The sequence below is a fragment of the Sorex araneus genome, chromosome 1 (genome assembly GCF_027595985.1).
Source record: "Sorex araneus isolate mSorAra2 chromosome 1, mSorAra2.pri, whole genome shotgun sequence".
Taxonomy (NCBI): Eukaryota; Metazoa; Chordata; class Mammalia; order Eulipotyphla; family Soricidae; genus Sorex; species Sorex araneus.
Window position 1 is genome coordinate 59,982,782 of NC_073302.1, and position 22,471 is coordinate 60,005,252.

Below are 22,471 nucleotides of genomic sequence, written 5' to 3' on the forward strand. Positions count from 1 at the left end.
GCATCCGTTTATGATGAAAACACTAGCCAAAATGGGTATAGAAGAGACCTTCCTCAATATAGTCAAAGCCATTTATCACAAGCCTATGGCAAGCATTGTCCTCAATGGGGAAAAACTAAGAGCCTTCCCTCTGAGAACAGGGACGAGACAAGGATGCCCACTCTCTCCACTTCTGTTCAATATAGTACTGGAAGTACTTGCAATAGCAATTAGGCAAGAAAAAGACATTAAGGGCATTCAGGTAGGAAAGGAAGAAATCAAGTTCTCACTATTCGCAGATGATATGATACTATACTTAGAGAACCCTAAAACCTCTACCAAGATATTCCTAGAAGCAATAGACTCGTAAAGTAAAGTTGCAGGCTATAGAATCAATAAGCAAAAGTCCATGGCTTTCCTATATGCAAATAATGAGAGAGAAGAAAGTGACCTGAGAAAAGCAATCCCGTTCACAATTGCGCCTCAAAAAATCAAATACCTCGGAATCAGCTTAACAAAGGAGGTAAAGGACTTGTATAATGAAAACTATAAAACACTACTTCAGGAAATAAAAGAGGACACGAGGAAATGGAAAGACATCCCCTGCTCATGGATTGGAAGAATTAATATTGTCAAAATGGCAATTCTCCCCAAAGCACTGTACAAATTCAATACGATCCCTATAGGGATACCCTTGACATTCTTCAAAGAAATGGAGCAAGCACTCCTGAAATTCATATGGAATAATAAGCCCCCACGAATAGCTAAAGCAATCCTTGGGAAAAAGAAAATGGGAGGAATCAACCTCCCCAACTTCCAACTCTACTACAAAGTGGTAGTCATTAAAACAGCATGGTACTGGAACAAAGGCAGAGCGGCAGACCAATGGAACAGGGTTGAATACTCTGACATACACCCCCAAATATATGATCAACTAATCTTTGATAAGGGAGCAAGAAATGTGAAGTGGAGCAAGGAAAGCATGTTTAACAAATTGTGCTGGCAAAACTGGACGGCTACATGCAAAAAAATGGGCTTAGACCTCCATCTATCACCTTGTACAAAAATCAGATCAAAATGGATTAAAGACCTCAACATCAGACCAGAATCCCTAAGGTACATTGAAGATAAGGTCGGCAAAACCCTCCACGACATTGAAGCCAAAGGTATCTTCAAAGCTGACACGCCACTGGCTAAGCTAGTGAAAACAAAGATAAATAAATGGGACTATCTCAAACTAAGAAGCTTCTGCAACTCAAAAGAAACAGTGACCAAAATACAAAGACAATCTACAGAATGGGAAAGGATATTTATGCAGTACCCATCCAATAAAGGGTTGATAACAAGGATATACAATGCACTGGTTGAACTCCACAAGAAGAAAACTGCCAACTCGATCAAAAAATGGGCTGATGAAATGAACAGAAACTTTTCCAAAGAAGAAATCCGAATGGCTAAGAGGCACATGAGAAAATGTTCCACATCACTAATCATCAGGGAGATGCAGATCAAAACAACAATGAGATATCATCTCACACCACAGAGACTGGCCCACATCCCCAAAAACAAAAGCAACCGGTGTTGGCGTGGATGCGGGGAGAAAGGGACTCTTCTTCACTGCTGGTGGGAATGCCGACTGGTTCAGCCCTTTTGGAAAACAATATGGACGATTCTCAAAAAGTTAGAAATTGAGCTCTCATTTGACCCAGCAATACCACTCCTGGGAATATATCCCGGAGAGGCAAAAAGGTATAGTAGAGATGACATCTGCATTTCCATGTTCATTCCCGCTCTGTTCACAATAGCCACAATATGGAAAAAACCAGAGTGCCCGAAAACAGATGATTGGCTAAAGAAACTCTGGTATATTTACACAATGGAATACTATGTAGCTGTCAGGAAACATGAAGTCATGAAATTTGCATATAAGTGGATCAACATGGAAAGTATCATGTTGAGTGAAATGAGTCAGAAAGAAAGAGACAGACATAGAAAGATTGCACTCATATGTGGAATATAATGTAACTGAGAAGTACAAGTTGGCAACGATGCAACTTCTGGCAGATATCTCTCTGGACTTAGTTACTAAAATACTAAATTACAGAAACCCAAAACTGAGAGGCCGCTAAGTGTGGTCACTCGACCTCATACCTCTTCATCCTCAGCAATGGAAAACAAGTTGTCTAATGCTTCCTTTTCAGCAGGTCTGACTTTAGGGGAGAGACTCTCCAAACAATAATAGTGAGTTTTGTTGAAATATTGTATGCAATTAAAATGATAGTAAAGTGAAATTTATTAGTTACACAGGCCGGGGGGGCTTAGGGTGGGGGGGCTAGGGGCGTGGGGGGGTTAGGGGTGTGGGGGAGGCGGGGTGGAGCTATACTGGGATTCTTGGTGTTGGAATATGAGCACTGGTGAAGGGATGGGTATTCGAGCATTGTATAACTGAGATTTAAACCTGAAAACTTTGTAATTTTCCACATGGTGACTCAATAAAAAATTTAAAAAAAAATAAAAATAAATTAAAAAAATAAATATTATTTTCTAAAAAGTACAATAATTGTGATAGCTAATTAATGAATATGTGCATTTAAAAATTAGGGAGAATTTTTACATTCTTACACACAAAAATAAGAGTTAAATATATGAGAGGATGATGTGAAAAAAAAAAAAAAGAATTATCTGTGAGTGGTCCCAGATCTCCGTACTCCAGTGGGTGGTGGCCTCTACTGAAAAATAAAGTGTGCAAATAAAAACTATTTAATGCACTTCTCTCATATTATAATCTTGTGCTTTTGCATTTTCGTTCTAGAGTGAATAAATTTATATAGGTTGTGCAATGGTCAAAATAGCAGCAGGAGATGTTAGGAAAAATGAATTGTTAAAGAAATTTGCCAGTTTGAATTCATGATGTGAAGACAGTAAACATTTTTATTCTTCTAGTATGTCCTCTTCAATCTTGCTGAAGTGATTCTCCCTGCAATGCCACAGGATTGTGGTAATAGATTTTATTACCTTCTTGAAATTCATCAGTCTTAATTTTAAGGGTGATTTTTCTACTCAGAGATAATTTGTGCTCTTGTGTTTAAATATGGTAAATTGAGGCCAAAATTGCTTAATTGAATTATAAATTAAAATTAGCAAAGATAGATAACTACTAGTTTTTGATAAGTTAAAATTAGTAGCAAGCAGAAAAAGAGAAATTTATGAAAAATAGTTGACATTTGGCCAACTCCCTGGTTTGCCATAATCTTAAAATGGATCCCAGAAGGAAGAAAAATGGTCACTTTTTTTAGGTTACAGCAATTATTTTTATTTCTTCTCTATGTTGCATTGTTTACTTCAGTTGGTAAAAAATAGGCTATCTAGAATTATTATTAGTAATAGTTTAGTCAAATTCAAAGGTCAGACTTATAAATTTAACCCATTTATGTATGTATCTCTATTTACTCAAATATAGAAATGAGATAATCCCCTCATGCAATAATAATTGCAACAAGTTATTTATCAGGAAATTTATGAAAAAGAACTCATAAAAATATAGACACATAAATTTTAATTGAATTGAATAGTATATGTTCTGGAAACAATAAGTTTGGTATGTATAATAAGTATTTAAACAAAAGACACTTTTGAAAAATAATTTTTGACTAAAGACAGTTTTTCACCTGTAAACAGGAGAACTTTTTGACTCATATCTTAAAGTGCTTAGTGCAAAATATATCATTACAAAGAACAGTTAGAAATCTCAACTGTAGTCACTATTTATCAAGTAGAAGAAGTGTAAAGGATTAATAATATCACACTAAAGCTGAATGTTTACTACTGAGTTATATTTCCAGGTGTCATTTCTGACAACGAAGAGATGACTTATCAATCACAGGATGAAATGAATCATATGTACTGTATAGATGAATTATTCTGCTTTCCTAACCACATTCTCTATTCACCTATTCATCCATTTGTGTGTATATATATATGTACATATATAATTAGAATTTCAAAATGCACATAAATGACTACCAACAAAATCTCAAATCGAAATTATTTTCAGGACATCTTTAAGTGATCTTTAATCACTGTAAAGTTTTCCTCCACTATCAAAAAATACAACATTTTCTTTGGTAACATTCGGTTGGTTATTTGTTGGGTGTGCCCAGGAATGCTGTTCCTCTTCATTTATTTAAAATAATATTTCAGCATTCTCAGATCCCCAAAACAACCTGCAAAATCATGTCAGTGAGAAATGCTATTTTCATGATGTAGGAATAACCTGTATGACCTAATTTTAATAATTTGAAATTTGAAAGAAAATATTTTCATACATCTAAATCTAAGATAAAAGTTAAGATAATCAATGACAAAATGTTGATCTATAGTACTAACACAAATTTGAATTGCATATAGCTAGAGCTTCTGAATTATTGTCATGTAGAAGCATATGACTGTATTGTTGATTTGACATTAGGAAGTTGTCTCCTAGAAATAATGCCTAACTTTTTCCTAAGCATTTGACTCAAAACTTAAATAAATAGTAATATACCTTAGTTATCTTCTGAAATACTAATCTTAAAGTTATTTAAGAATACAGGCAACAAAATGAATTGTTATCAGACTTTGGTTTATTGTAAAATTTAGCAAAGATTTTTGTTTTTGTAATTCTTGGCATCCTTGCCCTGAAAACAAAATATAATTATTGCTTAGTCTTTTCTCCCTACTTTATTTGTGCCACTAAAAATGAAGGGAGAACAATCGTTATAATAAATAGAGATATGAGAGAAAGAACCATCAGTCCAGACGAGAAATATAGGAGCAACAGAAATATCACTGAGCAATTCCAAAATAAGCTTCTTTTCTAAAAGGTTGTCATATAAAAGAAAGAAATCACACCAAAAAATATAGCAGCAGAGAAGAAGGATAAATACAAGTTAATTGCACACCAATCCCATGCAAATAAAATGGGTGATTAGCTAAAGCAGTAGTATTCAGAATTCAATTTGGGATGTTTGTGCAGCGCCTGTGAGTCCTCTAATACGGAGCTGTCGCTGAACTGGTCCAAGTCTGATGGAGTCTGATGGCCTGGGACATCATCTGCCAAAGTGTCCAGATAGCTCCCCACCGAGATGCCATCCAGTCCATCACTGCCGTCATGTAGGCTGTTGTAGCTGCCATGTAAAGAGGTGCTCTGACTCTCCAGTAAACTGCACAGGCTGCCACTGAGACTGCTGCCTCGGCTGGTGATGGTGGCTTTCTCTTCAATCATCCACTTGATGGACTCAATGCTCTCATTGATAACTAGCAACTGGCGCATGAGCCGAACATCTGTGGCTCTGAGATTAACCTATAGAGAAAGGAAAAGAAGGAAAATAAGCTAGATTTCTTTTCTTTGACCAAAAGAGGCAATATTCATTTGGTTTCTTACCTTTTTCAGTATTTTTTTTTTTTTTTGAGGTGAGGGCCCACAGTAGGCAGGGCTTCCCAGGACTTACTCCTGGATCTGTACTCAGGGTAACTTGGGATGCTTGAGGACCGTATTTAGTGCTGGAGATTGAACTAGGGTCTCACTCCCTTTACTAGCTCTCCAGACTACCCCGTCAATTTAATAAGGACCTCTTCCCGCACTCTTTCCCCACCCCAGTGGTGCTCGGCTTGGTGGTCTGGGCATGAGGTTTTGGCCTCTCAGGTTTCCACCAAATGGTGCTGGGTCAGAAGGTGGCAGATCAAATTCAGGCCACACATATATTAGACATGTCCATCTGAGCTATCTCCTTGGCCATCCAAAATTATAAATGCATATAATAAAATAGAAACTGACTTGATCTGAATATACTTTTGAAAACTGTTGATCAATGGGATGCGTTGTAATTGAAGAATCCAATTTTTGCCAGATGTATCAGACTCAGTAAAAGACAATTTCCACTGTATGCCTAGTCCTAACCAAGCTGTCTGAAAACATGATATTGTATGTTAAGTGCAATATTAAGACAGCTACGTGCTCTGGACAGATTAATCGTTTATCTATGTTTATTGGGAATATGTATATGGCTTGTGAGCACTAGCCTAAGAATGTACTACTAAGAATGTAGAAATCAAGGACTCATCATCACTATGATTGCCATAGGCCCAATTTATTGTGAATATGCCAGGAAAACTTTATACAATCTCAATATTCATTATAATAGCAAGGATGATCCATAGTTATTATTTTAATTTCCATTTAACAGACAAACGAACTGAAATCTAGAGAAAACAGACAGTTATAGAAAAGACATCCACTCTTTGTCATTGCTTGAAAATTTATAGTATATAATAATGCATTTACTTTTTGTTTGTTTGTTTGCTTTTTGGGTCACACCTGGTGATGCACAGGGGTTACTCCTGGCTCATGAACTCAGGAATTATTACTGGCAGTGCTCGGGGAAGCATATGGCATGCTGGGAATCGAAACCAGGTTGGCCGAGTGCAAGGCAAACACCCTACCTGCTGTACTATCACTCCAGCTAGAAGAAGTAAATTGCTTCTGTGAAAAATATATTCTGTGAAAATAAAATAGTGACAATGAATGCTAGGCTGAAAACTCTACAAGATAAAACATATTTTCTGTATATCCAATTTTTTGCTTCAGTTAGATCTGGAACATACCAAATCCAATTTGGGACATGAGATTTCTAGAAGATTCTGGAATTTTTCCTATGTCTTTTACAAATGTCCTGATCTAAGGTATTGTATCTTTAAGGTTAAAAGCTGATTTTAATTATTGGGTTTCTACAGTTATCAGAGAGATTTACTCTTGCATGACTCAATCCATAATGGAGAAAGAACCTATTGTCTTTCAGTGCATGCAATCCTATAATTAAAGTATTTCCTGGTTAGGAGTTAATCCATAACTAAAAGTGAACTTTGGATTGTGTGAGCGTAATAAATAAACATTAGGAAAGATGAAATTTATATCAATGACTCCATATATGTAAGAGTATATCTCTATTATATAAAGTAATTTAAAAACCCTACTTTAATTAGCCTGTTAACAAAAGTTACTCCTATGATTTGGCTTCTTTATCTTCCCTGAGGGGGGGGGAAACAACAAAAATAAATGACAAAGATAGCTATATTTGTGAATAGCAGGATGTGAACTTAGCAAACCTTTGGATGTTTTCTTATGTGTTCTGTTGTCTCAATTTCCCCAAAAAGAAGTGTGTTGAGGGGGAGGTTTTCTGTCAGTCTTTATGTTGAAATTCACCCTCACATCCCATGATCCATCAAGGTACTGTTCAAGTTACTAGTGATAGGGCAAATATTTACAAATGAAAAAAAATTTGTGGAGCTTAAAAAAATCAATATGAGCCAAAGTTTTCTCAAAATTCTTTAGTTAGGTATGTGTAACTGATAAAATTCTGCTGTGCCCATCAGAAAGCTGATGTAATATAAGTGTGACCATTTCCCAATTATTCCTCAAATAAACCACAGCTGCATTTTGTTCACGTCCTCGCCTTGTTCCTTGAAAAGGCTCTTGTCCATGACTAGTTCTGGGTGTGTTCCATTAATCCCCTCACTTGAAATAACTTTACACTTCCTCTCAATATACTGCCCATTCTTGAAGTCCTTTTTCTTCCATCAAGCTCTGTCTTGCTAATTCCAGCCCCCTCTGCTGACTCAATTAACCTCTAAAGTCCTTTTTTAGTTTGTCCATCTGAGTATAGTTCAATTTTGTAGGTATTATACTGCTACCCACTGTTGGGTCTTTTAGTTGGTCCTTTATCAAGTTTTAAGTGCCTTCAAGAAAGAAGCCATAGCTTATATTTACTTCATATCCTTAAATATCTCCTAACGACTGACTCTTTTTTAAAGAAATAATAATTTATTTAGCACTTGTGGAAGTTCAGCTCTTAAAAACGGTAAGTCCATGATCCCAACATCTCTTTGAACATTACTCCAGAGTCAGCAACCCCAGAGTTACAAAACGGCTGCATTAAATACTATTTTTATTTTTAGTTTTATTGAGTAAAATAGATAAGAAGGATGTAGTTTATGAAGTAACAAAACTTCCTTTAACTATGCAATGATTTGTTTAAATACATTTTAAAAAAATCTCTTTCTCCTGAAAGCAAACATTCATAGGTCATTGAACTACTGCTGTGGAAAAATAAAATGATGAAAGCAAGTCAGTTAGAAAGTGTTGATCTGAGCTAATAGTTACAGAATTCACTATGTCTAACAGTGTGTCCTCCTGGTGAGAGAGTAAACAGCTTCCTACTGTGGGAGCCCTGGGACAGACAGTTCACATGGCTGCCCTCCATGACTTGGAGCTCACAGAGTTCCAGGCTGCTGTACCTGCTTTTTTCTAGAACTGAGGTGTGGTTACCCTGCTACTGATGAACCTTGAGGTATGAGCAATCACCACAAAGCTGAATCATAATATTGCTCTCTCTTCGGAAGCTGCCCTGACTTTCCTTACTGTTATTCAGCCTGGTTCTTCTAAAACTGGGTCTAAAATTTTAAATCAACTTCTAAAATTGATTGAGCACAGTCTTACCCCATCCAAGAAACCCTGACATTCTTTCAGATGAGATGCTGAACAGCCCAGCTGCCCCCTTACTCAGGGGACAATGAGAATTTAAGAAATATTTCTCATTTCCTAAGTTTAAGGTGTCTGTTTTTAGACAGCCCCTTTCTGACCTCCATATGTATCTAATCTCCATATCTTGTTTTATGCTACATTCATGTGGGGATTCCATAATATATGTATGTATGGATACATAATATGTATGTATGTATGCCTAGCTTAAATCAGCCATATATTGTTTACTTATAATTTCATGCTTCCTCTGTAAGCATGTCAGCACCAGAATTTATGGGACTAGGTCTATCTGTTCACTGCTTGAAATAGTGTGGGTAGTCACTCAACTAGTATTTGTTCAAGTGCTGCATCACTGCTTCATAGTGGACCGTCGTCAGGAATGATTTCCCTTTGACTTTTGCCATACACCAGTGATATGTGACTTGAGAGGAAAGAAAGAGGTAGCTCCAGGAAATAACATTTCCATATTAAAGCATTCCAAGCATGCGGTCCCACTTAATTTTTCTTAAGGGTGATTTTTAAGTTGATGGGAACCAAACCCAGGGTCTCAGACATGCAAGTTAAGTGCTCAATGAATGAGTCATATCCCCTATCCATAATGCTATTTTTATTTATTCTCAGAATTCAAATTCTCAGTAACTGGTGCAACCTCTAGTTTAAATGTAGATTACAAAATAGTAGGTCTGAAGGACATGGATTCAAAGGTGCGAATCACACTCTAAACGTTCTGTTTGTTCTGAGGTGATTACTGGTGATAGGAGCACAGCACAGGTGTTCTGTAAATACTTGGGGAAATGAGTTAAACAAGAGGTAAACAAATAGGACATTGCCTCCCTTAAAATATTTTCACTGATTTATCCTGGAAGGAATACCCTTTTCTTTTTTCTCTTTATTCCTTCTACTCTGATTCTTAGAATTATTGCAGTGAGGTTTATTTTCATTCTTAGTCTCTCTTGGTTCAAAATTGTAGCATAACAGGTTTTTTTACCCTAGGGTGAATAAATGCTGAAGTTTCATGTTAGTTTTGGACAAATGATAAACTAATGAGTTATTTTCAAAGAACAAGTATCCTTAATAACAAACTTTTCCAGATCTATGTTTTCTACTACACTGTCATTGAAATAGTGACAGTATATAAAAGTGACAGTATATGAATTGAAAAAGTAATATCCAATAAAAAGACCAGTCAAAATTTTCAATTTTGAGTTTCTAAATGAGAGCATTTTTGATTATGTGAGGTTGTCTAAGAAAAATATGACAGAATTGGGGACTATCTATGTCACTATTTAAGTGACTGTTAGACTAAGTGGCTTGACATCATAGTTCTTAAGTGTTCATGCACATGAAGAAAAATCATGGGGTTTTATTTTGAACTCTAGCAAGTCACAGGATATGGTAAAACAGTCCATAAACAATAATTTTTGACAAATAGTTAAAATTTAATTCAATGAAGGGGTGTCAGTTTGTCACTTTTATCTGCTCCTCATCATGGAGATTATATTTAAGAAGTTTTCATAGATCAGATAATCTCAGGATTTCCTTCCCTAGCTTTTGAAATTGATTCAGAATCTTTGTTATTCTTGTAGTTATTTGGTTACTAAATTGTTCTACTCTAGAAATGTGTCCAGGTTATAGAGGAGACAGAGAACCATCCATTTTGCTGCTCAAAATACCTCTAGGTGCTATTAAAATATTAGCTAATATTTTTTAACTAATAAAAACTCAGGGCTAAAGCCAAAATGTGGATTTTAATGACCTTATCAGAAGTCATAAGGTAAAGTTATTTTGGGGCTAGCCATTGGCTCAAATAAAATTATGTGGTCATATGTGTATTCTGCTCCAAAATAAACATATAAAATCTTCAAAGTCAATATATTAATTGAAATGTACCCATGAGCTGTTGAATGCATCTTCAAAATAGGAGGATTTTCCACTATCTCTTATCACATTGCAGGGTGGAACAGCAATATGTGCGCATTTACCTCATGAAGTTCTTCTTAGCTATATTTATCCTTTTATTTATGAGAACTGGCTAATCTGATAAAAGCTGGTTATCTCCTAGCTCTGCATTCCTGTTGAAAAACCAACAGTATCATGACCTAAATTCCAAATGTCCAACAAGTTGAAATACAAATTAGAAGGGACAAAGGCTAGTCTATAATCACAGAAATGAGAAAGGAGAAAAGATAAGATCTAACTTTTAATGCAATGCCTTCATCCAGTTTCTAATTAAGAGAAAATGATCACTTTTTTTCTAATTTGTAATGGTGAAAGGCTTTTGTTAAATTTCACATATGTATTTCCAAGTGTACAAAATATAAATTTCAGAATTATCTGTTCATACAAAAGACATTCTATAAAGGTACCTGGAGTATTGTTTTTTTCTGGTAGTTTACACTAATAAATCTCTGCATATGCTCCTAATTTATAAATTTTTCCCTTTTCAAAACTCAGCATGACCTCAATTTGATGACCACAAAGGATTTTTCTACCTACTCATTCTTGAATGGTTTGGCAATTTTATTAATAGCTATATTTATAAAGCAAAAGATGTAACTTTTCTCTGAGGATCTATACAAATATTATTGTCTCTGCAGTCTGAGAAAAAGCTGTACCACATTTCCACTCACTACCTTTAGTTTCACATACTTCAGGGAAAAAGCCTATGGCCATTTTTAATAAGTCAGTGCTGTTCTGCCAATGCTTTACTTCTGCTTTTTTCAACCAGTTCAAATTTATAACAAAATTTGTTTCTAATTGGGCAATTGAGAATTCCACTTTTATATCAGTCAGCTATGTTTTTTTTTCATTTGTGTTGTTTATCTGTGGAACCGAACAATAACTAAAATCATTAGTTATTTTCCCAAAACTTTATAGAAGAGTAATTCCTCAAAACTCACATCAGGGGAATGGGTTGATTGATGTAGTTTTGATAAATTGAAAAGTTGCATCTGGCTTATACAGTGAAAGGGTAACAAGTGATTTCTCTAAGTCTTAAACATAAATTCCTACTACTGGGTCTCTTCCTAATATCTGTACAGTTTCTTCTGGTGAGGAGTCTTGTTTTCAAATGATACAGGGAGCTTTTTAGTCCATAAGGCCTACATAATAGTTGTTTATGATTCCTTCTCCATATATGGGTACAGTGAAAATTGCTTCTTTGACACTTTTTTTGTTATTTTCAAAAAATTATTTAAGCAGCACTAGTTTACAAGCATTTTATATCTGTATGTTCTAGGTGTACATGTTTCCAAATCATATTCAGTGCTAGAGTGCCATATCCCTTCATTTTTTTCATAGAAATCTCACCCGCACTCCTCCCTCACCCAAATCCATTTATGTGAGCCCAGATCTGTTGTTGTTGTTGCAAAGTAAATTTTGACAAATGCAAGAGGGATAAATAACCCGAGAAGAGCTATTCTGGAATGATTTGAACAAACACATGGACTCCCCATATTTGTTGCAGGGAAAATCACATAAGAAGCTCACACAGATCAAAGTGTTCGCAGTAATTTATAGTAAGTGATCATTCTGCATGTGCATTTTTCAGTGTAGAACCTAAAACAGCATTTTTCTGTAAAAGAAAGGACGTGGAATGTGTAACTCTGTAATCTATATGGCTATGCTTAGACTGGGAAGAAAGAAGTCTGCAGGGTGGTATTATGTAAAGGCTTAACCACAGGCTCCTGGGGAAAGCAGAGCCACACACATGTAACAGACTCTGCTGATTTAAAACATAAGGAACTCACACTTCAAAAATGGAATTGAAAAGTAATCTAGTATTTATTGTAAATTCCATGTAACTAATTAATGCAGAGAATGCTTGAGTTTTTATTTCAGTTTTTTTGCTAAGCTCTTGTATGCACAGCAAGCTTTTGGTAACTCAACCATAATTAACAGTGGGGTTTGTTTTCAATCTATGAAATCTTTTCTGAATAAATTTTGGTAAATTTTTATATGTGGCTGAATATTAAACTATTTTTACCAAATAAAAATTGTATTCATTAGACTTCAGTCTGTTTTCACATCAACCTTAGGTGTGTGAAGGCTTGTTTATCATGTTTGTGAATAGCATTGCTAGATTAGTCGTATTTGAGTAAATGAAGAGTATTCCCCATGTTTGTGCTATTGATAATATATTTAAGTAGGTTTCTGATATCTTTTTAAGTGTAATCTTAGTACTAACATTTTTTCCAAGGTTGTGTTCTAATTCATATTTTTTAACTTATAGCCTGTAACTACTCCAACTATGGCCAATTTCAGAGTACCAGTGTAATGGTACTTTGCAAATGGTATTTAGGAAAACAGAGTTGCTAAGACAGGCTGAGAAGTACAGGATCATATAAGGTTTTCACATTATAGCTAAGATTTTTAAATAATTTCAAGAAGATAATTAAGGGTAAAGTGTACAAATCACAACAAGGTGATGACAATTAAGAATCTACTGAATCTATTTCATAAATTATTGCTTTTATATCAATTAATTACTTAAGTTTTAATAGTTACTGTGTATAAAATTCATATAAATTTAACAGCTTACATAACTTAATGATGGTGGTTCTAACTTATCTGAAGATACAAAACTAGGCTTTACCTAATTATCCTATTTTGTAATAGATTAGAGAATTTTACATCCCCTTTCTGCTTAGAGTTTTATTTTTCCTATGTAAGATTTAAAGCATAATGTAATTTTATTTTTTCTACCAAACTGAAGGAAATTTAAACTCCTTATACCAAAATCATAGTGCTTTTTATAGAAAGATTTCAAACTCTGAATAAAGATCATTCAGCATCATTGACACATGAAATGTATTTGAAATGGAATAACTGAGACACCTAAGACACACGAAAGCACTTTTATGTTATAATTTTTTTTTGCTGTTTGTTTTTTGGGTCACACCCGGTGATGCATAGGGGTTACTCCTGGCTCATGCACTCAGGAATCACTTCTGGTGATGCTTGGGGGACCATAAGGGATGCTGGAAATTGAACCTTGGTTGGCCACGTGCAAGGCAAATGCCCTACTGCTGTGCTATTGCTCCAGCCCCATATGTTATAACTTTTAACAGATATATTTCTAAATTATGTTGCATACTTCTCTGTCATGGTAAACAGAACCAATTAGAACCAACTAGAATCATAGAGTAATGGATCACCACTGTAGACAGAGCATTAATAATGCAGAATTATTTAGCAACATACTTAAGATTTATTGAGGAAACAGGTCTGTGTTTTTTTTAGTCACATAGTTCCAGGCATCCTTCATCACATAGATACTTATCTTTTTTAGTAATTTCTAGATGCTTATCATATTAGATCTACTTATCATAATCTTGATGCCCCCTTCTCTTCCTCTGTCTCCCATTTCTATTTCAAATCTGATAACTACAGCCTACTGGCACTGAAGTACCCTCAATTTTTATTATTTTTTTCTTTTTTGAGTAGGGCATTACTGATTTGCAAAGAGCTGATCACTGCACTTCTTAGAAAGTCATACTTGGTAGTATGAATAACATTAAGTAAGGTAGCTGTTTCTGCGACAGAATGAAATGTATGAATCTTCTCCTGAAGCAATGTTACTCAACTTTTAACATAAACAGTTTGACTCAGAAATCTTGTTTAAACTCAGCTACTGTTCACTAGTTCCTCCACTTTTAACGAGTCCCCGAATGACATCAAATAAAGGTAAGCAGCCTCTAAACTACATGCTAGGAACTCCTCTCCTGTTCTCTAATTTCTTGTGAAGTTCTTTGCCTTTGAGTGCAGACTGACTTTTCTAAGGAAGGAAATATGGCAAAAATAATGGTATATGGATTGGAGTGATAGTACGGTGTGCAGGGCTCTTGTCTTTCGAGTGGCCTACCCACATTTGATCCTTAGCACCCCATGTGGTGCCACAAGCCAGCCAGGAGCGATCTCAGAGCTGAGTCAGGAGCAAGCCATAAGCCAAGAACAAAAAAGGAAAAGAAAATGATGGAATATGACTTCTGAGAAAAGGTAACAAAAATACCCTGAGTTTCTGTCTTGGGAACGCTCTAGCTCTGAGAAGGACCATCTCACAGCTGTGAATTGTGCTACTGTGAGAGACACATGATAGGGAACTGGTATCTGGACACAATAGCTAGAAAGAAGCTGGCCTAACAACTGCCGCTAGTTACTGAGATGGGCGAGCCTGGGGCAATCTTCCTGAATAAAGCATTCTCAGCTGACTTGTTTATTACCAACTGATCCCAGACCAAAGCACCTCTCATTCGTGTTCAGACATCAAAAACCATGAGATAACACAAGTTTACTGTTGAACACCATTTTTTTGCATTATTGTGACCCATCAGTAACCAATGCACGGTGCTGCTAATAGAGAAAGCACACTTTGAATAGCAAGGATCCAGAGGATCATCTACTTATGAATAAGTTATGAATAGGTTATGGATACTGTAGCACTGTGTCTAAGGAATACTATTCTACTGATACATTAGTTTCCTGTTTGAAAAAAAAGTTAAAAATAGAGTAAATTATTAAATAGTTTTCTATGGCAATGGGAATGTTTAAGGAAATTCAAAAATTCAAGGTCTCTGGTAATGGAGATACCTGTATCTCCCATATGATAACCTTCCTAAATATAGGTTATTTGATAGTTTAAGTGAGTGATAAAGCATAAGTGATATTGATAATAAAGTTGGGATTATTATTCTAAGAGGAAATGATAATACCTCAGGCATTTAATGACATAGATGTTGATTTCGATGGCAGTCACTAAAAAATAATAGTCTCTATAATTTGTGGGCTGTAAAAGGTATTTGACAATAAGATAATAAACCAAATATAGATGATAGCATTCAGATATAACTTTAGGACATTAGAAGTCACTGATAGGTTAATTATGTTGACACAATTAACTTTTAAACTGTCACTGTATCATTGTCATCCCACTGCTCACTGATTTCCTTGAGTGGGCACCAGTAATGTCTCCATTGTGAGACTTGTTGTTACTGTTTTTAGCATATCGAAATGCCATGGGTAGCTTGCCAGGCTCTGCGGTGTGGGCGAGATACTCTCAGTAGCTTGCTGAGCTCTTTGAAAGGGGTGGAGGAATTGAACCCCGGTGCAAGGCAAATGCCCTACCCACTGTGCTATCGCTCCATTCCAGCCCAACTTTTAAACAAATTTATAAAATTATACCTTGTTTCTTAGAATTCTTCACTTAATTAGAAGAATTTACTTTGGTCTCAAAAGGAGAAAGGAAGGAAGAAGTTAGGGAAGGCACAAAAATTTAATACATGGGTTTTAGGGAATGATTTAGTGACTAAAAGCACCTTCCAAGGACTAGAGAGACAGGACAGAGATTAAAGTGCTTCCTTTGTGTCCATGATGACCCTAATTTAGTTCCTGGCACCACATATAGTCCTTTGAGCATGGAGTCAAAAGTAAGCCCTGAGAACATTCAGGTGTGACTCAAAAAATAAAGGAAGGAGAGATGGAGGGAAGAAGGAAGGAAGGAAGGAAGGAAGGAAGGAAGGAAGGAAGGAAGGAAGGAAGGAAGGAAGGAAGGAAGGAAGGAAGGAAGGAAGGAAGGAAGGAAGGAAGGAAGGAAGGAAGGAAGGAAGGAAGGAAGGAGAGAATGGAGAGAATGGAGAGAATGGAGGGTAGAAGGGAGAACGGGAGAAAGGATGGAGAAAAGAAAGCACGGGCATACAGTTGTGGATTTGATGTCCAGTCTCCCATATGTGCCCTAATGTCCTTGGGCAAGTATGTCCTTGCTTCTCCACTCTCTGGTACTCTCTGTGAGCACCTAAAGAGTGTAAGCCCTGATAAGAACTGCAACTAAAGGTATGTGAGTCACAAACCAGGAGAGCAAATGCCAGTACACACAGGTATAAGCACCACAGTGACTCCTGGAGAATACTATGAAAAGAATGTGCAGGAGCAGCACAACTAACTGGTATTCCTGGGGAACACTGTGGCTCTTTGTGTAAACACCCTGCAAGCAGATGTGCTACTCTTGATGAGCAACACAACTAAGGATGTGGACACCGCAGCCAGATGTGTGTGAATTCAGCTCGCTGAAACAGCAGCAGCAAATGGAAGGGAGAGTTGCTTGTATTTCTGGTGTGTATTTTTTCCCTATGTTAAACCACTTTTTTTTGGTTGTTAAAAAGAAAGGATATTTTGGTCTGATCACTAGCACCCGAGAGTCCTCATAGTGATGGAGTGATCTCTGAGCACTGCACTGGGAATGTCTTTCTGAGTAATACCCCAAAACAAATAAATAAAGAAATCACTGTATTACTGTCATCCCATTGCTCATCGATTTGCTTGAGCGGGCACCAGTAATGTCTCCATTATGAGACTTGTTACTGGTTTTGGCATATCAAATATGCTATGGGTAGCTTGCCAGGCTCTGCCATGCAAAAATAAATAAATAAATAAATAGAGGGTCATCCATGAAATGGTTCTTTACAAAGAAAACATAGATAAAGCAATAGAATTGTGTTACAATCATCAATTTTTACCCAATGTTGACAATTTGTCAATATTTGGGAAAGTTTCACTTTATTATGGTCAAAACATATTTTTCTCTGTTTTCATATGATGCCTAAATAATGACTAATCTCATTTGGAAACTGTGGGTGGAGATTTCCAAGTGACACCCATTCAAACAGTGATCTCATGCCCTAAAGAGTGCCAAGAGAAACACCTGTCGTATTCCAACACTCCCTGACAATACTTTCTTGCCTAATGTCCTGCCTTGTTAAAAAATAAAAAACAGAGTTGGGAATTTTAATTCTAGCAATTTATTGGGTGCTTCCTATGAATTATGCTTTAAGTGAGTATAAGCATACCTATAATCACTTATACCTAAGTTAATATATCATAGTTGTGTGTATATAGGCATACCCTCTTTTATTGTGCTATTACTTTATTGGGCTTTGCAAATAGTACATTTTTATCCAAAATTGAAAGTTTGTTGCAAAGATCCATGCTGAAATTTCAGATAGTGCTTTGTAACTTTTTAAATAAAGTATCTGGGTGGGGCTCTCCTGTGGGATGCGGGGATGGTGTTGAAAGCCTGCTGATGTAGTGCTTGCTCAGGAGCCACCAGTCATATCCAGCACATCTAGAGACCTTGCAATGTCTTCCAGGTGGTCTGGTCTCAGAGATCTAACTCATCCTTGCTCATTCAAGGCAGCAATTTATCCTCTTGAGTACTCTCCCTAGCTCCAAAGGATTTTGGGATTTCCTTTCTTCCTTTTCTTTTCTTTCATTTCCTTCTCTCCCTTCCTCTCTTCTTCCCTGTCTTCGTCCCCCTTACTCTCTGCTTCACTCCCTTTTACTCCCTTCCTCCACTTTCTCCGTCCTCTTCCATTCCTCCCTCTCCTTCCCTCCTTTTTTCCTCTTTCTCCCTTTCCTCTCCCTCCCTCCTTTCCCTTCTTTCCTCCTCCCTCCCTCCCTCCCTCTCTTCTTTCCCTCCCTCCCTCTCTTCTTTCCCTCCCTCCCTCTCTTCTTTCCCTCCCTCCCTCTCTTCTTTCCCTCCCTCCCTCTCTTCTTTCCCTTCCTCTTCCCTTTCTTTCTTTCTTTCTTTCTTTCTTTCTTTCTTTCTTTCTTTCTTTCTTTCTTTCTTTCTTTCTTTCTTTCTTTCTTTCTTTCTTTCTTTCTTTCTTTCTTTCTTTCTTTCTTTCTTTCTCCTTCCCTGCTCTCCTATCCCTCCCTCCCTTCTTTTCCTTTTTTCTCCCCCCAATTTTTGAATTTGGGGCCAGGCAGAGCTCAGGCAGAAGTCAGGACTTACTTCTGATTCTTTGCCCAGTGATCACTTCTGGCACTGCTCAGGGTACCTTATGGGGCGCCAGAGACTGTACTTGGGTAAATTGCATGGAAACAAGCATCCAAACCCCTGTTCTATCTTTATATTATGGCCCTCTGTGTGGTCTTTTACAAAATAATGCAGTTGCAAATATAGTAGATTTCAGTTACTGAGCAGACACAACTTTATTATGAACTGGAAAATGAAAAACTGTGATTCATTTTTTGCAATACTCACTCTATTGGGGTAAATTGGAGCTGAACTTGTGTACTACTCTATGTGTCTGTAACCTTGATGACATTATTACCAAGCTCTAATGAAACTATTATTCTCAGATGATTTCAGTCTGACATATAAAGTTTAGAAGTTATTACTCATCCTCACAGTAAGAAAAATGCTGAACAAGCTGAAATCAATAGCTCTTAAATCTTTCAGAGAACTGAGGTCATAGTGCAAAAGGAGGCTCTTGGGAGACAAACAGGTGGACGCAGATCCTCATAGCTTCTGAAGAACAAGAGTCTGGAAGCTAAGGCCCCAGTTGGAACAACTTCATCCAGAACATTTTTAATTGAGACTAATAAATTGCTGGAGGTTTAGGATAAACTACCACGAGAATTAAAATTTCTAAGAGGGCATTATCTCAGGGAAAATGTCACATTTTCGTGGTTTTTACTTTTACAAGACTCATCTGGGAATTTAAAAAAACTGGAACTATAGCACAGCAGGTAGGGTATTTGCTTTGCATGAGGCCGACCTGGGTTCAATTTCTCCTTCCTTCTCAGAAGCCCAGCAAGCTACTGAGAGTATCCTGCCCACACAACAAAGCCTGGCAAGCTACTCATGGCGTATTCGATATGCCAAACATAGTAACAAAAAGTCTCCAATGAAGATGTTACTGGTGCCTGCTCAAGCAAATCAATGAACAACTGGACAACAGTGCTACAGTGCTATGATTAATATGTTAAAGGATCTAATGAAGAAAGTGGACAAGTTGAGATGATTCTTATTTGGACTATATTTATAGTACATTAGGGCCATATATGGGCATATCATATCAAACTAATATTTTAATATTCTTTAGATAAATGCCCTTTAGCTTATCTATCCAAATATTTCAGCTCATGAAAAAGTTCAATATGGGTCGGCTAATTTATGAAGAGGCCTCTCTAATAGTCCTCTCCTGATAGGCCTCTCCTAAAGTAAAACTAGCAAAATGAGGAGCTGGAGCAATAGGGCACTCAGTTTGTACACCGTCAACCTGGGTTCAATCCCCAGTACCCCACATGGACCCTTGAGCCCAACCAGGAGTGATCCCTGAGCACAGAGCCAGGAGTAAGTTCTGAGCACTGCTGGGTGTTGCAACTCCCCCCCAAAAAAACAACAAAAAACGGAAAATGCATTTTCTGCATCTACCTAGCCAATACCATGTCTTGGCCTCATCTACCTTAGGTAGGTTTACATTAGCCTACAGGTGAGCAAACTCATCAAAAATAGAATCAACTTTACAATGAAATGCTGAGCCTCTTGTGTCATACTGAACCAGAAGTGAAAACAGTTCATAAAATATTGGCTGCTTATCCTCATCCACAGTCAAGTAACAGACTATCCAACATCACAGCATGAATAACCTGAGAGAATAAAAAAATTTCAAAGTATGGTTTCTACTGAATGTGTATCATTTTTGAGTCATCAAATATATTGAAAACCTGGGGCCGGAGTGACAGCAGGTAGAGTACTTGCCTTGGAAGTGACCAACCTGAATTTAATCACCAGCTCCCTGTATAATTTTCCCAACTCATCAGGAGTGATCATGCCTGAGTATAAAGACAGGAATCTGAACACTATGAGGAGTGGCTCCCAAACATATATAAATATACATATATATATATACATACACATATATATGTATATAAATTGTGATATATATATCACAATTTCAGATGCATACAGAAGAGTATAAACATGTGGATGACAGGCTGAAACCTTAAAATGTGATTCTTCTCTGACAGATGTTTTCATTGAATTCTGTCCCTTGGTCTTAAATGCCACTTTAACTTTATTTACAACTTCTTTTCTCCTGTTTACGAGGGGAAATTTTACCCTACAGTAAAAGAGAATATTTATGCACTAATTTTAATACATCAACTAATTGTTTCAGTGTGAACAAGCATGAATTCCATGAAGAAAGAATGAATTTGGTCTTAGCCTCCAAAAATTTATGCCCTTGATTATTTGGTAGTCAGCATTTATCAAGTATTGTGTTGATTTAATGCTCATTTAATGTTCACTTTACTTAATTGTCCATATTTTATTTTCCACAAATATTGATCATAATATTATATTCAGTTTTCCAATTCAGTTCTACCTTAAGATGGCATTCCAATTAATGTAGATGATTTCACCAAGGAATGTAAGAATATGTTTTCCTTTGGATGGTGTTATTATTTGTCCTGTTTATGTCTATACTGATCTCCCTCCAGCAGAAATAATATACAAAAAATATCTTAAAACAGAAGTTATAACTGCCCTTTATTGTGTGATACTCTGAAAATCATTGATGGTATATTCATCATTGATGGTATTGTTTAATGAGAATGAGAAAGAAACCTAAAACTATGGCTCTCGTCTTGGTTCCATTACTAAGTTAATCACAACAACTCACCTAATCATCTCATGTCTTCTTTTCTCTGTAAATGAGAATATCAAAGATTGTTAAGATCACTCTCATTCCTAAAATGTCTTGATTCTCTGGTAGAGCACTCACAGTTGAACACTGTTGGAATGAACTCAGAGTCTGATTATGAAGAATGACTAGATTGATATATCTTATGCATGATTGAAGAATTTTTGTTATGTTTTCAGGAGTTGGAAGAAACAAACACATTGGAAATAATCAAATACAAAAAAAATTGCAAAGAAGTGGCAGGCATGACCTTAGTGCAATGGGTCTTTCTTATCCATGAATCCTAATTTTTAATGAGAATTATGATGATGTGGCAAAGCAATAAACAAATATCAAAGAGATGGTTGTGATAGGGAAACAAAAGAATGTATGTTTGTGGTAACTTAGCAGAGAATATGTATGAAATCATTTTCTTGGGGAAAAGAAGGAATATCACATTTGATTAATGCACGATATGGAACTGGAAACACGTAAGTATTTGTAACCTGTGGCAAGAATATTTTAGACTTGAGACCTGCAATGAAGAAATTAAACAATCCATCCTCATGGAATAGCAGGTAAACTTGAGGGCCTGAGGCTCTAGATGTGGTGGAAGGTAGAAATTTAACTGAGAGGTATATCATGTCTGGAGTGTTAAGCAAAAATGAGTTTCAAGCATGCTATTACCATCCACAGAACAGCTTTACTACTTTGTACTAAAAATAAGCTCTTAATCAGAGTATCACATTAGGCCTTATTTTGAATTACCCTCCAAAGAGTGTCAGTGGGTTACATGAGCTTCTCAGGCCTGTTCTTGAGTGTCGGCAGAAATGTAGAAAAGGCAACAGTACAGACTATTAAAGAAAAAAAAATCAGTCAGTATAAGTCTGTTAGACAAAGACTACAATTTAGAATTACACCAGGCTAACTTATCACTTCTTTCTGAAATATACATAGGGTACTTCATGACTGTCATTATCACTGACATTCCTGTTGTTCATCAATTTACTCAAGCGGGCACCAGTAATGTCTCTATTTCTCCCAGCCCTGAGATTTTAGCAGCCTCTCCTTACTCGTCTTTCTCAACAATTGGAGGCTCTTTCAGGGTCAGGGGAATGAGACCTATTGTTACTGTTTTTGACATATCAAATATGCCACGGAGAAGTTGCCAGACTTTGCCTGTGTGGGCGTGATACTCTCAGTAGCTTGCTGGGCTCTCCGAGAGGTGTATATGTATGTATATGTGTGTGTCACCATCATCATCCTGTTGATCATTGATTTTCTCTAGCAGTCTCAGTAATGTCTCCATTTGTCCTAGCCCTGAGATTTTAGTGTTTTCTTGGAGAGGGAAGGGTCAAACCCGGCAATGCACAGGGGTTATTCCTGGCTCATGCACTCAGGAATTACTCCTGGTGGTGCTCAGGGGACCATATGGGATGCTGTGAATCGAACC

The 22,471-nt window shown here is 36.6% G+C and overlaps 1 protein-coding gene across 1 annotated transcript in view; it reads right to left on the minus strand.

Annotated features, from left to right (window-relative positions):
- Positions 1 to 3,315: 3,315 nt before the first annotated feature.
- Positions 3,316 to 22,471, minus strand: part of LURAP1L (leucine rich adaptor protein 1 like) — a 47,981-nt gene continuing 28,825 nt past the window's right edge. Inside the window, exon 2 of the mRNA XM_004600343.2 lies at positions 3,316 to 5,320. Coding sequence (XP_004600400.1) covers positions 4,946 to 5,320 — 375 coding nt within the window. The 3' untranslated portion in view covers positions 3,316 to 4,945. The remainder of the gene's footprint in view (positions 5,321 to 22,471) is intronic.